The sequence below is a fragment of the Phaethon aethereus genome, assembly GCF_964289735.1.
Source record: "Phaethon aethereus genome assembly, chromosome: 1".
Lineage (NCBI taxonomy): Eukaryota > Metazoa > Chordata > Aves > Phaethontiformes > Phaethontidae > Phaethon > Phaethon aethereus.
This window is the reverse complement of record NC_138575.1, coordinates 155,016,719-155,030,302: the sequence shown is the minus strand read 5'-3', so window position 1 is coordinate 155,030,302 and position 13,584 is coordinate 155,016,719. Positions and strand designations below refer to the sequence as shown.

The 13,584-nt window shown below is 38.0% G+C and overlaps 1 protein-coding gene across 1 annotated transcript in view; it reads left to right on the top strand.

Annotated features, from left to right (window-relative positions):
• The window catches only part of ARHGEF7 (Rho guanine nucleotide exchange factor 7), a gene marked incomplete at its 5' end in the record, with an annotated part of 125,600 nt that extends 116,731 nt beyond the window's left edge, over positions 1-8,869 (top strand). The window contains 3 exon segments of the mRNA XM_082009239.1: positions 5,154-5,253; positions 5,855-5,909; positions 8,495-8,869. Coding sequence (XP_081865365.1) covers positions 5,154-5,253; positions 5,855-5,909; positions 8,495-8,617 — 278 coding nt within the window. The 3' untranslated portion in view covers positions 8,618-8,869.
• Positions 8,870-13,584: the final 4,715 nt, after the last annotated feature.

Sequence of the window (13,584 nt, the reverse complement as noted above, 5' to 3'; positions counted from 1 at the left end):
CCAAATGTTGTCTTAGAAATATCCCACTTCTTCAGACGGTGTATCTGTCTTTCAAACTCTTTGATTCTGTTCTCGTATGACTAACACTTAAATATGGAGTTGTATGTGTTTCAGTCCACTTTTAATTATTTTCATTTTACTTGTCAAAACATTTTGCTGTAAACTGCATAGACCTGTTGTCCGAGTCATGTGGGGTTTTTTCCTATTTGTGTATCACTCTTAGTTTTAAAAAAAAAAAAAAAAAACCCACACAAAAAACCCCACTTCATGCCACAACCTTTTCTGTTACTCCCAAGAATTTGGAGGGGGAAAAAAACCATAACAAAAACAAAACCACGAAAACCCAGTGAACTTAAGTTTGGCCTGATGTTTGGATTCCATTCGGTTGTTATCCCAAGAAGATATTAAAGGGCTCCGTTTTGACTTTGTCAGATCTGTAGTGTGAAGGATTTTTTTTCCAATGCTTTAATTTCAACAGACACAGAGTCTGGGAGCACCATTTTTAGGTTTCTTCATATTGGGACCTCATCAAAGATTCATTAAGAAAGAGAAGGTTAATTTGGGACGTCTGCTCATCCACTTTTAACATCTTTAATGCAATGAAACACAATGTTTTCAGTGACAAGTAATTCTTATTTTTTTGTCTGACACTTGCTTCTCCAGGAAACTTACACATCTGTACATACCAGTGGCTAATGGTAGATCTAAACAGTTGTGTATGCACATATTTGTTTTTCAGCGGCAAGTCAGACTTCTGTCTTTGAAACTCAAGCAAGTAATTTCAAAAAGCTTCTTAGCTTATGAAGAGGGCCTAGTAAAGTTGGTGAAAAACAGAATTGTGTATTTACAAGTACTGTTTCTAATTTTTGACCTTTATTGTGCCTTGTTCCCCTCCTTGCTTCTCCCAGTCACAATAAAGGTATGAAAAATTGAAGAAAACAGCAATACTTAGGAGCTGTGCAACAGAAATATTTGCTGATGGCCATAAATAATGCTGTGCATTTTTTTGAAATTAGCCACTGTCCCCATGGCTCTAGCTTCCATTGCTTAATTGTGACTCTCTTCACATGTCTGCTAAAAGATTCATAACGAAGGACCAGACTGATTACCAGTACAACTCCTTCTGAAGCCTGGTGTCTGTCAGCATGGTACCATAGCAACCATTTTTTAAGATGTCATGCTCCTTTCGGAGGAGAGTGAATGAAAGTCTGGGGTTGTGCAGTTATGCTTGCAAACAGACATCACTGAGAACCTCTGTGGTGTTCAGTCTGCACTCTAGTTTCTTCCCATTTTGGTGTTAAGACCATACTGGAGGGCTAGGAGTGATCTTCTACTAGTTTCAGACAGGTATAAAGTGAACTGCTGTCATGAAGTCTTTCAGGCACATAAATACCCAAACAGATTTCAGCTTTCCTTTTTTTTTCCAGAAATGCTTGCTGGTGTGGCTGATTTATTAGGCTGGAAAGGGGGATCAGACACTGAAAAGTAAAAGCAGGGGAGCTGCTAACTCACAGGGGGTTCTTGTCTCTCAGGTGTTCCACCAGATTACATAGTGGGTCTCTAGCCCTGGCCTGAATGCCAGGTGGTCTGTGTTATTACTTGCTTTACTCTGGAGGCTCCATTTGCTAAACCTGTAATTTAGGGTGTGGTATTGGCAAAAAGTATTGCAGTTCTTTATTTTCCACTCTAGGGCTGGGAGATACTAGTATTGAATAGATACCTTTTATTTTCTTGATGGAATTTAACTGATGGAATCTTAGTTGAATCTTGATCATAGTAGTCAGTTGTTTTGCCTTAAATATGCAACAGACTTCTAAAACAGTAGGGTCATTCTTCCAAGACCCTGGATTTAGTAGTTCCCCATTTAAAAGTTACAGCAACTTACTCAGCCTTTACATGTGTTTGCTGATCTTGGCGTAATTCTGTGTGTTTGCCAAACATCCCTTCTTCTCCCATCCACCTTACTTCCCTCAATATCCTGAAAAAAGGAAAAGGAAACAAAAGGAAACCCTGTTTTGTAAAGCTTTGGGTGGGTGAGGTTTTCCATCTCTCTTCTTAACTACTACTTTTGGTTGTGTTGTCTCAAGGTGATTTAGGGCTAGGGTTGTTGGAGGTCAGTTTAAACATTGTCTTTTGGCCTGTTTGACTTGGAACCAGGCTGAGTAGTGTCTCTTAATAAGCTTGCATGTTTAGGATTGAGAAATGGCAGATACGGCAAACTGAAGTAACTTTTGATTCTCCTGCTCTATTTCCTGAAAATGTGGAATACGTCTCAAAGAGGTGCTTAGGATTATCCAAGTTGCAGCAGCTTCCTAGCCTGTCCTTTTACTACACCTCAGCATGAAATACCCGTTGTGCTATAACACAACCCTCTCTTCATGTCCTAAAGCTGTAGCTTGTAAACTTGTTTGATCAGAAATGGTTACATAGAGAAAAGCCATAGAAAACCTGGTGGAGGCACAAGGTGCAATTTGCCAATTGAATATTGCCAAGTGCCAGTAATGAGATGACTGCTTGAAGTCCATTCTAGATACATAATTGCCAGAAAATGGGACTTAAAAAAAAAAAAAAAAAGAAAAAGCTCTAGCATAAATGGTGTGGAAAAGCAGGACAGTGAAGTAGCTTCATTTTGCCTTTAGAACTTGGCACATGAAGTCTGATGTTACTGTGCACATACTCATTTGATGACAGGGTCCGTTGTTGCAGGATAGATGGACTGTGTGTTTGCACTTTTGATACTTAGCAAGTGCTTGTGGGGTTGAGAAAAGAATGATCCATAACAAACAAACAAAAAAAACCAAACCCAAAACTCACAAAAAGCAAACCAAGATAAAGGAAAACAGAAGTTTCTTGCATAAGTACAAACTGTAAGAGCAACGAGGGTTCTGAGATACCCTCAGTCATGCAACTTTTTTTATTTGTATTGGAGCAATGAAGTTGAGGGTGAAACTTGTGATATCCTGAGTTCCATAGTAGCTAATGTTTTGTGTGACAGGAAGGTCAGTGTTCACACAACAGTTTTGCATCATGTAAATGTGTATGTGTATGGTGTGGTCTCCTTGTGTGTTGGTGAACCTTTTGTTTTTAATGAAACTGCATTCTGTGTCTCAGTAGTATTAAGTGTTTACTGTGCTATGCTGTACATATATCAAGATAATGCTGGTGTAGACATCTGTTTTACATGCTTGTGTGTATTTAACTGTACAGCTGGGGCATCTTTTTTTTCTAAAGCTGTCTACTCCATGCTCTTTCTGCTTTGCAAGGACGCATGTTACTCTGACCAGGCAAAGACAATTTATACAGAGATAAATATAATGCACTGCTACACTTGGTTGAAGGGAGTCATGGGCAAGAAACATGTGGCAGTTCTCTCCTTTGGTCAGTGTCTCCCTCGGCGTGTACTGGGCTGAGGTGCTCCACATTGGTACAGAGACCCAAAATGTAGTGATCTGGTAGCAGCTGGTGCCAACTAATTCCTAAAATAACACTGTGTTATTTAGGTGATCTGTGTTACTTCCTGGGCTCATAAAGTAGAGCAGTAACCAATTAACTGAAATAAATACAACATTTTACAATTTGAGATTGACAGTGCATACAGGGAGACATCCTTGAGGTCCATACAGAGTTTGGAAGTGCTTGTTCTATAGGTTGTTCCCTGAAAAATAAGTGGGAGTGGATGGGTATTAACCCTTAAAAGATTTCTTGATTCTGTAAGATGATGAACTTAGAGCTTTCAAGGACAAGATTCTGTTCTCAAATCTGCAGTTATTTTTATTCCATAAAATTTTGATCATCATGTACGGATACATTAGATCTTCACTGTCAGCTTAAGGAAACTTTTCTTCACTAAAGGACGTTTGTCATTGATCGCTAAAATAGTTTAAATAGCTTAACATGACTGCTAAACTACAGTCCCTGCAAGCTCGTTGTTCAGAACTCAAGACTGCAGCTGTTAGGGAAGTTAGTATTTTTTTTTATGAGCTTGATTTCTTTCATTTTTTGTGTGTTTAGATTACGTATTTTATCGTGAACCATAAAAGAAAAGCACTGTTACCACAAAGCAGCAGTTCAGCAAGAGTTAACTAATTTCTCCTGACAGGGATGTACCCTGTAGTACTTAGTTATCAGTTCAAACTGTACTAAACTTAAGACATTCCTGGTTAGTGAAAGCTCGTTACAATGAATTGGTTGGCAAGTGTACTTTGTTAAAAATTATTATCTTGGTTAAAATATGCAAGACCTTTAATGTCTTATCTGCTGTGTTTGAATTCTGAACAAATGCTTAGGTATCAATTTATTTACAGACCTTCTTTTAGGAAAAAAAGCTTGTAATTTGTTGCAGCCTAATTAAATAACGCTTCTGGAGTACATACTTTATGTATGTATGAATGGATGCACATCTCTTGAGCTGTAGGTTTTTCTATTCAGAGCTACTTTTTTAGAATCTATGTATTATCTTGATGTTATAAGATGTAATTATTGTGGAAAATGTTTTGAAGATGTTGGAATGTTTTGAGTTTTTATTGTCAAACCATTAAGTGCTTTTAAAAACATTAAATACAAAGTATGCATTTAATTTGGTGAATTTATTATATGACTAAAAGGCCATCTGTAAAAGCGTGTGTATATGTGTATGCACACACAATTGGGGTATTTATAGTGTTTCAGGGGAAAGGTATTTTAACTATTGTTTTCTTCCATTGCTGTATCATTTGATACCACTATTCTGCTCCTTACTGATGGAGTAATTGGTTTAGAGTGGAATTATTTCTTGGATTTGTATCAGTGTAAGATCAGAATCTGTCCTTGAAGTTTAAATTGCTGTTACTTAAACACATCTCTCTCTTTTTCTGAGTCAGCCATAGTGAATTGGTATAGCTTTTACTGATAGTTGAACAGTGTAGTATCCCCATCGATGACACAGGAGTTACGTCAGCAGTAGGATAGGAATATCAGACAGTTTTTTGTTGTTGTAAGGCTGTGGTTTCAAATGTAAAAAATGTGTCAGTAACTTGTGTGTGTGGAGGAAAGGGGGAAATGGAAAAGTGATACACTTTGGTCACATGGGTGTATCAGGCAATGAATGAAGTAATCTTTAAAATGCCCCAGCAATATTTGTGAGTTGCTCATTTTGTAATTTATTTTTACAACAGGTTCCCGTAAAGAATCAGCTCCTCAAGTCCTGCTTCCAGAAGAAGAAAAAATCATTGTAGAAGAAACTAAAAGTAATGGTCAGACTGTTATAGAAGAGAAGTAAGAGAACATTTAATGAATGATGAATTAAACCAGTAAACTTTGCACTCTGACTTCTCCCATCTCCCATTATAGTAGTATGTGTATGGTGTCTTTGTGGTAGGGAACCAAGCTGTTTGGAGTATGTGGCCAGTCTTTTAAGTGCAGTGGGCCTTCATTTGAAGTGCTTGTAGTCTGGTTTCTTTGTATGTGCTATGCAACTTACTCCTTACATGCCAAGAACTGCCATGTTTCACTTGTAAATAATTTTTCCAAGTGCTGCAGGATTTCAATATTGGTGTCATCTTTCTAGTTAGTGTGGTGTCATTCTACTTTTGGTAAGGTGTGTGTTGGAAATTAAATACAGTTCTGTTACCGAAAGCAGTAATATAGAAACCAGTATAGGTCTATATGTTCTTGAGGTGTGTCCTGTCACAGCAGCTGGTAACAGGTCCTTGCTTTACTGAATATAAATCGGGATGAGACAGGTTTTTTAACACAAGTTTGAAATTAGCTGTTAGCACTGGGTTTGGGTTTTTTAATTCATTTCATCTAAGTTTTGTCTAATAATAGATTTGAACATGTATTTCTGCAAACCGATCATCTTCTTTTTTCATTTTAGAAGCCTTGTTGACACAGTATATGCATTAAAGGATGAAGTACAGGAGTTAAGACAGGTTGGTAACTTGCTACATTTATAGCACCATGGAGAATGGAAAGATGAAAGGCTTATTATAAGTTAATGCGGCTTGTAAGTTGATTCACTCTGACAGGAATGAACTTGAATTTTGGACTAGATTAACTTATAAAAGTAAAACATACCAATTTGACAAAAAGCACCCTCTTTTCTGGTTGTCATCGATCCTTGGAGTACCAAACTTTGAGAATAGCATTAAGTATCCTCTCTCTGAGGTGACTTACTAAGCTGTGGTTCATTTATTTTTGGTTGTTACAGCTTACAAGATGTTCAAAGGGTTAAGAAAATTGAGTTCTGCATCACCAGCAAAATAAGCTTATAGAGACCGTGAAATAGTATTTGCTCTAGAATGTATAATTTTCGTAGTATAAATGCTTGTATCTATTTAGGCCTTTATTAAAGGTCTTTCAGTAACCTGAATACTTCTTAGGAATCGGTTCTTAAAACTTCTCATTTGCAGACAAGAGTCCTTTTCAGTGTCTGTCAGGTGGCCTGTTTTCTAATGAGGGCTTCAGGTTAGCTTAGGGTGCTGCTTTGTCACATGGGGCACTTGTGCGAGATCTCAACCTGAGTTCCTGGTATGGAAGTTGCAGCCAATGTTTTAAGCTTAAGTATCCAAAATGAGGTGTTTAAAAATATCTTTTTCTTGTCAGGACATTACCTGTTTAAACCATGTTAATGCTGCTGAACATGGTCATTGCTTAAATGTGTAGGTGAAAAAGCGTTGAATTATCTTCACTTTCCATTTTGTGAATTTTCTAACTGACCTTAACAGTTCTGACTCAGAAAGTAGGATAAAATCTCCTGTGTTAATGTAAAATGGATTTGTATTCAGATTACTTTAGATTTTGGGCTATAAACTTTAATCTGAATACTTTGCCTATCTGTAAGCATGCCCAGTATGTCTAAGGATGTTGTGCATGTTCCTTGAAATAGGACACTTGATGTCCTAAATACTTAAATTCTGCTGTTTACGACATATAAAGCGTGTGTATCCCAGGTTTAATGCAAATTTTACAGTCTTTTTAAAAACACAATTCATGTACTACAAGCAGCAATAATAACCCTCTAATATTTCTGTGGCCTGGCTGCTTTTGTGCAAAGGATAAACATGCTGCCTCACTGAGGCCCTGCAGATCTCTGTGACCCTGACAAAGTCACCTTCTCCTGAACTTCAAGCAACAGATCCCTTTTCTGATGCCTTTCCAAATAGACAGTCTTTTCAGATTCTCACACCTTCCAAAGCCAAGACCTACTAAAGTCTGAGTTCACTTTCTTGTATACCAGGAATCTCAGCTGAGAAGCATTTACTGGCCTACTGCTGTCATGTTGCCAACTGGAGAAGTTGCAGAAATAATCTCTGAGCTGGGAGGGTCCCAAGTGACCAAGGGCTTTATGGATAAAGGCTCTCTGGGAGTGCATAGTACACTGGTTGGTGTAGATCCCAGACTGACGGTTGAAGAGTCACCACACAAAGTGGGTTCCTTCCCGTAGCAGCTTCCATAGGTTATTCATAGCTGTTGCTCCACAGGCACTACACTTGAATAGTACAGTCCTGAATTGGCAGTAAATAAATAAAAGGAAAAGAAATTAAGTCCATACTTACAAGAAAAGAATGAAATTCCTGAGTTTCTCAACAGACTTGAGTAGGGAATGGAGTTAGGGAGGTGGCAGCTGTTGATCCCATCCTGTTTCAAGAAATGTCTGTGAATGACAGCCAGTGGGACCCCTGTATTACAGACCTGTTTGTTAAACACCTGTAGACTTGTTGTCTTGCAGCCTTAATATAATGTTGTCTTATCTTCTGGTTGCTTCCCCACTGTTGCCAGCATCACCTTGGCCTGTACAGGATTAAACAATGTAAGCATTACTGTGGTTTGGTCAGTGACATGCTTACAGTTCCGTTGTTCATGGTATTTCAGTATTACCTGATGGTGCTAAATATTGAGAACCAACTCATTAATACACATGCAGAGTGGTGGTTCTTGAAATTCAGACTCCTCTTAGACTGTTGGTAGTCACCTGTCTGGTTTAAACTTTAGTTACAGAACACTTTCCAGAGATCATAATAGTTTTCAAGATACTTCTTTCAACTGTTTACTTTCCTAATGAAGGAAGTTAATTTGCATTAAGTTATAAGAAGCTTTTCTGAGATTGAAACTAGTTATAGTCATGGGAGGCTCTTAGAGGGGATATTTATACTTACTGCTCCATTTCCCTTCTCTGTTAACAACAAATATATTCTATTCTTCTTTGATCAGATTTGAGCAGAAGAATTCAAGATTATTTGCCATCTGTTACTAGCACTTGCATTATAAAGGACCCCTAAGTATAAATAGGAAATAGCTCAGTTTCCATTTGGTGGGTTTTTTGCTGCATTGTGTGAATTAACTGTGTGTAACTTGTGAAATTTTCATAGAAGGCTTTACTTTTGAACAGCTAATAGCAGTCTTACAAATTCTGAAGGCTTTTGTCAGTAATTGACAGTGTATGTGGTCAGAAGAGATCTGCTAAAAAAACCCAACACCCAAACCAAACACTAATATTTCTGTCTCTATTAAACAGGATAACAAAAAGATGAAGAAATCATTAGAAGAAGAACAAAGAGCTCGCAAGGACTTGGAGAAGCTTGTTAGAAAAGTTCTAAAGAACATGAATGATCCGTCTTGGGATGAAACCAACTTATAATTAATTTTTTCTTTTTTTTCTTTCTATTGAAAGACCAGTTGTAAAACTGAGCTGGGAAGCCTTCTGACATTAGTCAGTGTTGCATCAAGAGCACTACAAAACAGGATTTAACTGGATCTAGCAATTTCTTGCTCTGAACATATAGAAACAGTCAAGCCATTTACTGAAGCAATCTGTACTTTAAGTGTGGAGACCGTGGATCCTGAACTCTACTAAACTTAATTTGTTTGCATCTAAATTACCTCATCTTGCAGAAAGTGCAGCACCTGACTAAAAGTCCATGTTTTTCAGTGGCTTTTTAATTAAATATGTATTTTTCTTGTAAATATCTGTAATTTTGAATGCATATGTGATGGATGTATCAGGGCTGATATGTTACTTTTTTCTCTTGTTGTTATAATGATCACAAGTGTTAGAAATGACGGCAGTACTGTCTTACCTAAGAAAGGTCAGAGTTCTTTGCGGATAATTATGGATCTGTTCCAAATTACCCACTCATCACACATGCAAATTTTAAAATTATTTTTCCCATTGACCACTGTATTTAAATCCTTTACTGTTATTTATGTCTGTGCATACATTTTTAAACAGTTTACAATTCTTTAAGAACAGTATTAAAATACAGAAGATTGTTTATTGACAGTAGAAACAATTTTTAACAAAACTAATGCCTGTAATTTACGTTCACGTACACTTGTTTGGCAGACTGATCTGTTGTGCTTTGGCCACTGAAAGACTGATGTACTTGCCTGCTTTTTATGACTGTGATTTTTAGGTGTTTATGTACTACATTTTCTATTGTGCTTAAACATACAGCTGGCTGATAATTTAATAGATCATACAGTTTGTTAAAAAAAAATCAATCTAATCCAGAATTTTGTGAATAAATTGTTGCTATTTATATTTTATGGTCACAACAATTAAATTTCAGCTAACCTTTGTGCTTAAGACACATGGGCTAGGCCAAACTTCATTCAGAGCTTTGTTTTTATACCACTATGTAAGGCGCTCTGTTTGGAATTCCCAGATTGTCCTTTCCCACCCTGTTTTCTCAGTGTGTTGATGGTTTCTGTCCTACTAGGATTTAAATGGAAACAAATCTGGAAATAAGAAAAAAAATTACATACTGTAATTCATAATTTGCACTGCTGACAGATTTGAAAATATATACATGAACATTTATTCCCTAGTCTGATAGGTGCAATTACTGCAATCTTTTCTTGTATTTAAAATAGGAGATACTACATCACTGCAAACACTGAGCTTCAGTTGGAGCACTTACATTGTTTCACTGATTTCAGCAAACTTCAGATTAAACTCCAGACAGTGCAATTTTCTGAGGGGGTGTTTCTTCAGCTGACAGTCAGAAGTGCAGGCGCAGGTATAGCACAGACCTGAGTCGCACCTTGTGTTATCCTGATTTTCTAGTGCCCTTTAAATTTAATGCCTGGACTTGAGCAAATATTTGTATCAACTTTAATGAGTTGGAACCAGGATGATTAGGGTGGTAAGAATGGTCATGCACACTTTGAATCTAATTAAATATTTATTTTTAAAGCTACCCACTTCTCTCAGCCAAGAGCAGCTATTTTAAATAGGAAAGAATGTCAATGATTAAATATTTTAGAAACAGTTCTGTGAGAATGGATACTTAAGATCTGAATAAACAATTAGTTGTCTGATTTAAAAAGCTGAACATACTTGTAGGTATTTTAATATGTGAGCCTATAATTTAAAAGTGTCTTCCTTTAATTCTAAAGGAGGAAACTGGATTAAAAAAAACTAACAATGCCTACAGTATCAGAGTTACATATATTCTCAGAACTTTAAATTTACGATAATTCTTGATATCAAAATTTGTTTGCAGTTGCACAAAAACGTGGCCTGACATTTATATTTATCTTCATATTTAGCTAACACTCTCGCTAAAAGCTAAGTGATACTAAACGCTGCAAATTCGTAACATCTTGGCTAAAATTAGATTTGGGAATGCAGAGATAATTGAATTTTGCTAACTTTTTTACTTTCTGACATTCAGGCTATTTTCAGAGTGAATGTTAATTTTCAATTGAGCATATGTGAAAGGACATTCCAGAGGAAGAAGTATAAAAGGAAAACATTAATCTTAGAAGTATTTAGCAAATTTAACTCAGGAACAACTTCCATCATAATTTGTTTTATGTTATATTGTAAAGAGTGGTGTTGCTATGTAAATTTGCTGACTCTCCATACCTGTGATTAGCATAATTTCTGACAGTACCCCTATATTGACATCTAATGAACATGCCTTAAACACTGGGATTAAGCAGTTGTTAAATATGACCAGGACTTAGGGACTGATTTTATTCAAGGTGGATTGGGATGACTAATTAAAAAACAAAACGAAACAAACCCACCTAATATTGTAGGTAGCTTTTCTCTCTAGCGCTGAGAGCAAGCTTCAGGCTTTTGGGATCCAAGGAGTACCTGAACTTTTTTCTTCGACAATTTGTTATACTGTATATAGATTGTAAATTTCACCATGGACCTTCTGAATTGTTGGAAACTTTCTATACGCATGGATAAATGGGGCACTGTTTATTTAACCTATTAAAGGGTTATTTCTTTGCTCTCATCATTTAGGGATGAGGAGATGAAGCCATTTCTTGTCCTATAGATGTGAAGCACTTTCAGTTCTGAACTGTCCAAAATGTAGCATAACATTTCTCTGTACTTACTGATGTATGCGTGTTTGTCTCACCATGTCATGACATCTTAAAGATTAAACAACTGACGGCCTTTGTATAAACCTTCTTAATGCCAATCATTTAGGGAATTTAGAGTGTCTGTTTATGATATCTGTGAAGAACTCAAGTTTAGGCTAGACATCACAATAATATCCTGGTATCGACTACTAAAGTGTTTATGCTACATTGTTGTAATTAAACCATGATTTTTCCCCTACCCTATGAAGTGTTACCTTTCCTCTAATATGTGGGCTATGAAATTAAGGAAAATTGCTTTCATTTTTTTCTTGCCTTTTATGTAACCAACCTCTGTGATTTAATAGTTGATATGCTATCTTGAAAGGGCTTTTTCACGGTCCTTTGTAATAGCGAAATGATGCCTGGAAAACAAAACAAAGCAAGGGTTGTTTAGAGGGGTGAGAAGTAGGATCTTGACTGTCTTCCACTGAGGAAAATTTCAGTTTGGCAACCTGACCTGCGAGAGTAATATAAGAGATGGAGGAGATCAAAGACAAGATAATGAAAGGGAAGAAAGCAAGAAACACTAGAAAATCAAATTGCTGCATGTAGACAAGTATTTTACTTATCTGAATATACCTGAAATTTGTGATAAGAGTGCATCATAAGAACGTTATTTGGTTGGTACTACCGGAAATAAGGGAGGGGGGTGATTTTTATGGTAGAAACATCATTGGTATTGCTATAGGCAGGGTGATGGGACAGGTAAAGGAAAGTGTAGGGAATCATTTGTTTGAAAAGATGGTTTCAGTTGTTGGGCAAGACATTTGCAGGGGTTTATAACTGAGCTTAGGTGTGTGAAATAATACATCTATTCCAGCTGAGTTTAGCAAGGAGGTATTCTTAAAAAGGACAGAGGACTTTGTGCAGCATTTTGTAAGTTTCGTCAGAAGAAATCTCATTTGCCAACTTTTCTCTTGGTTCATCACTGTAAAGACTGGTATTTCCCACAATTTGAAATCATAATTTACTTCTAATCTGAAGTGTTTTGGGGATTTTGTTTTGGGTGTTTTTTATGGTGGTGGGTTGACCTTGGCTGGCTGCCAGACCTCCCCAGCTGCTCTTTCACTCTTCTTCAGCAGGAGGTGGGAGAGGGAATAAGGTGGAAAAGCTTGTGGGTTGAGATAAAAGACACAGACTATGACATACCAATTAGTATCATGGGCAAAACAGATGACTTGAGGAAAATTAATTTCTTGCGTTTAATAATAGAGTTGGATGTTGAGGAACAAAGTGAAAAACCATGCCACCTTTCCCCCTACCTGGCGACTTCTTCCCAGGCTGAACTTCATTCCTTCATGCCTGATGCCCCTATCATCCGCTCTCCCCCCACCAAGCAGCACAGGGGCATAGGGAATGGGGGTTGTGGTCTGTAACATTTCTTTCCTGCTCCTCTTTTGTGCTTTTCCCTGCTCCAAGTGTGGGTCCTCTCCATGGCCTGCAGTCCTTCAAGGATAAACCTGCTCCAATGTGGGTTCCCCCTGGGCTGCAGTGTCTGACCGGAACCTGCCCCAGTGTGGGTTCTCTGTGGACTGCAGCATCCTTCAGGGCACCTGCACAACCCTCCATGGGTTGCAGGTGGTATCTGCTCCAGTGTGGGGTCCTCCATGGGCTGCAGGTGCAATCTGCTCCAGCATGGACCTCCACGGGCTGCAGAGGGACAGCCTGCCTCACCATGGTCTCTACCACAGGCTGCAGGGGATCACCTGGAGTGCCTTGTTCCCTTCCTTCTTTGACCTGGGTGTTCACAGGGAAGTTTCTCACACCTTGTTCTCCCTGCTGCACTTTTAAGTATGCTTTCCTCAAGGCACCACCATTTTGGCTAAGGGGCTCAGCTGTGTCCTGAACTGCTGCTCCTTGTCCATGGGGTATCTAATTTACATCCTGTTGGAGCTGCTACACCTAGCAGACTCAGAAATTTATGTGCAGAACCTGCTGTTACCCACTTTCAGTGGACGCCTTTGCTTTCTATGATAGGGCAAGAGATGGGAGAAGAGAGAGCATGTACTAACTGTTGATTATGGGAGTGAGAGGCCTAAAGAAGGGGAGGCATGGGTGAAATGTGTGCATATCTATATGTATGCCATGAGTCCCACAGTGCTGACACTGCAGGGTCCCAGAAATGCGGGGTTCGCACTTTGGAGAAATGCCGAGATGACATTTAAGAAGGATTTTCTCTGCAGGGCATGCTTTGTAAGCTAGAAAAGGGATGTAGGCTTGCCA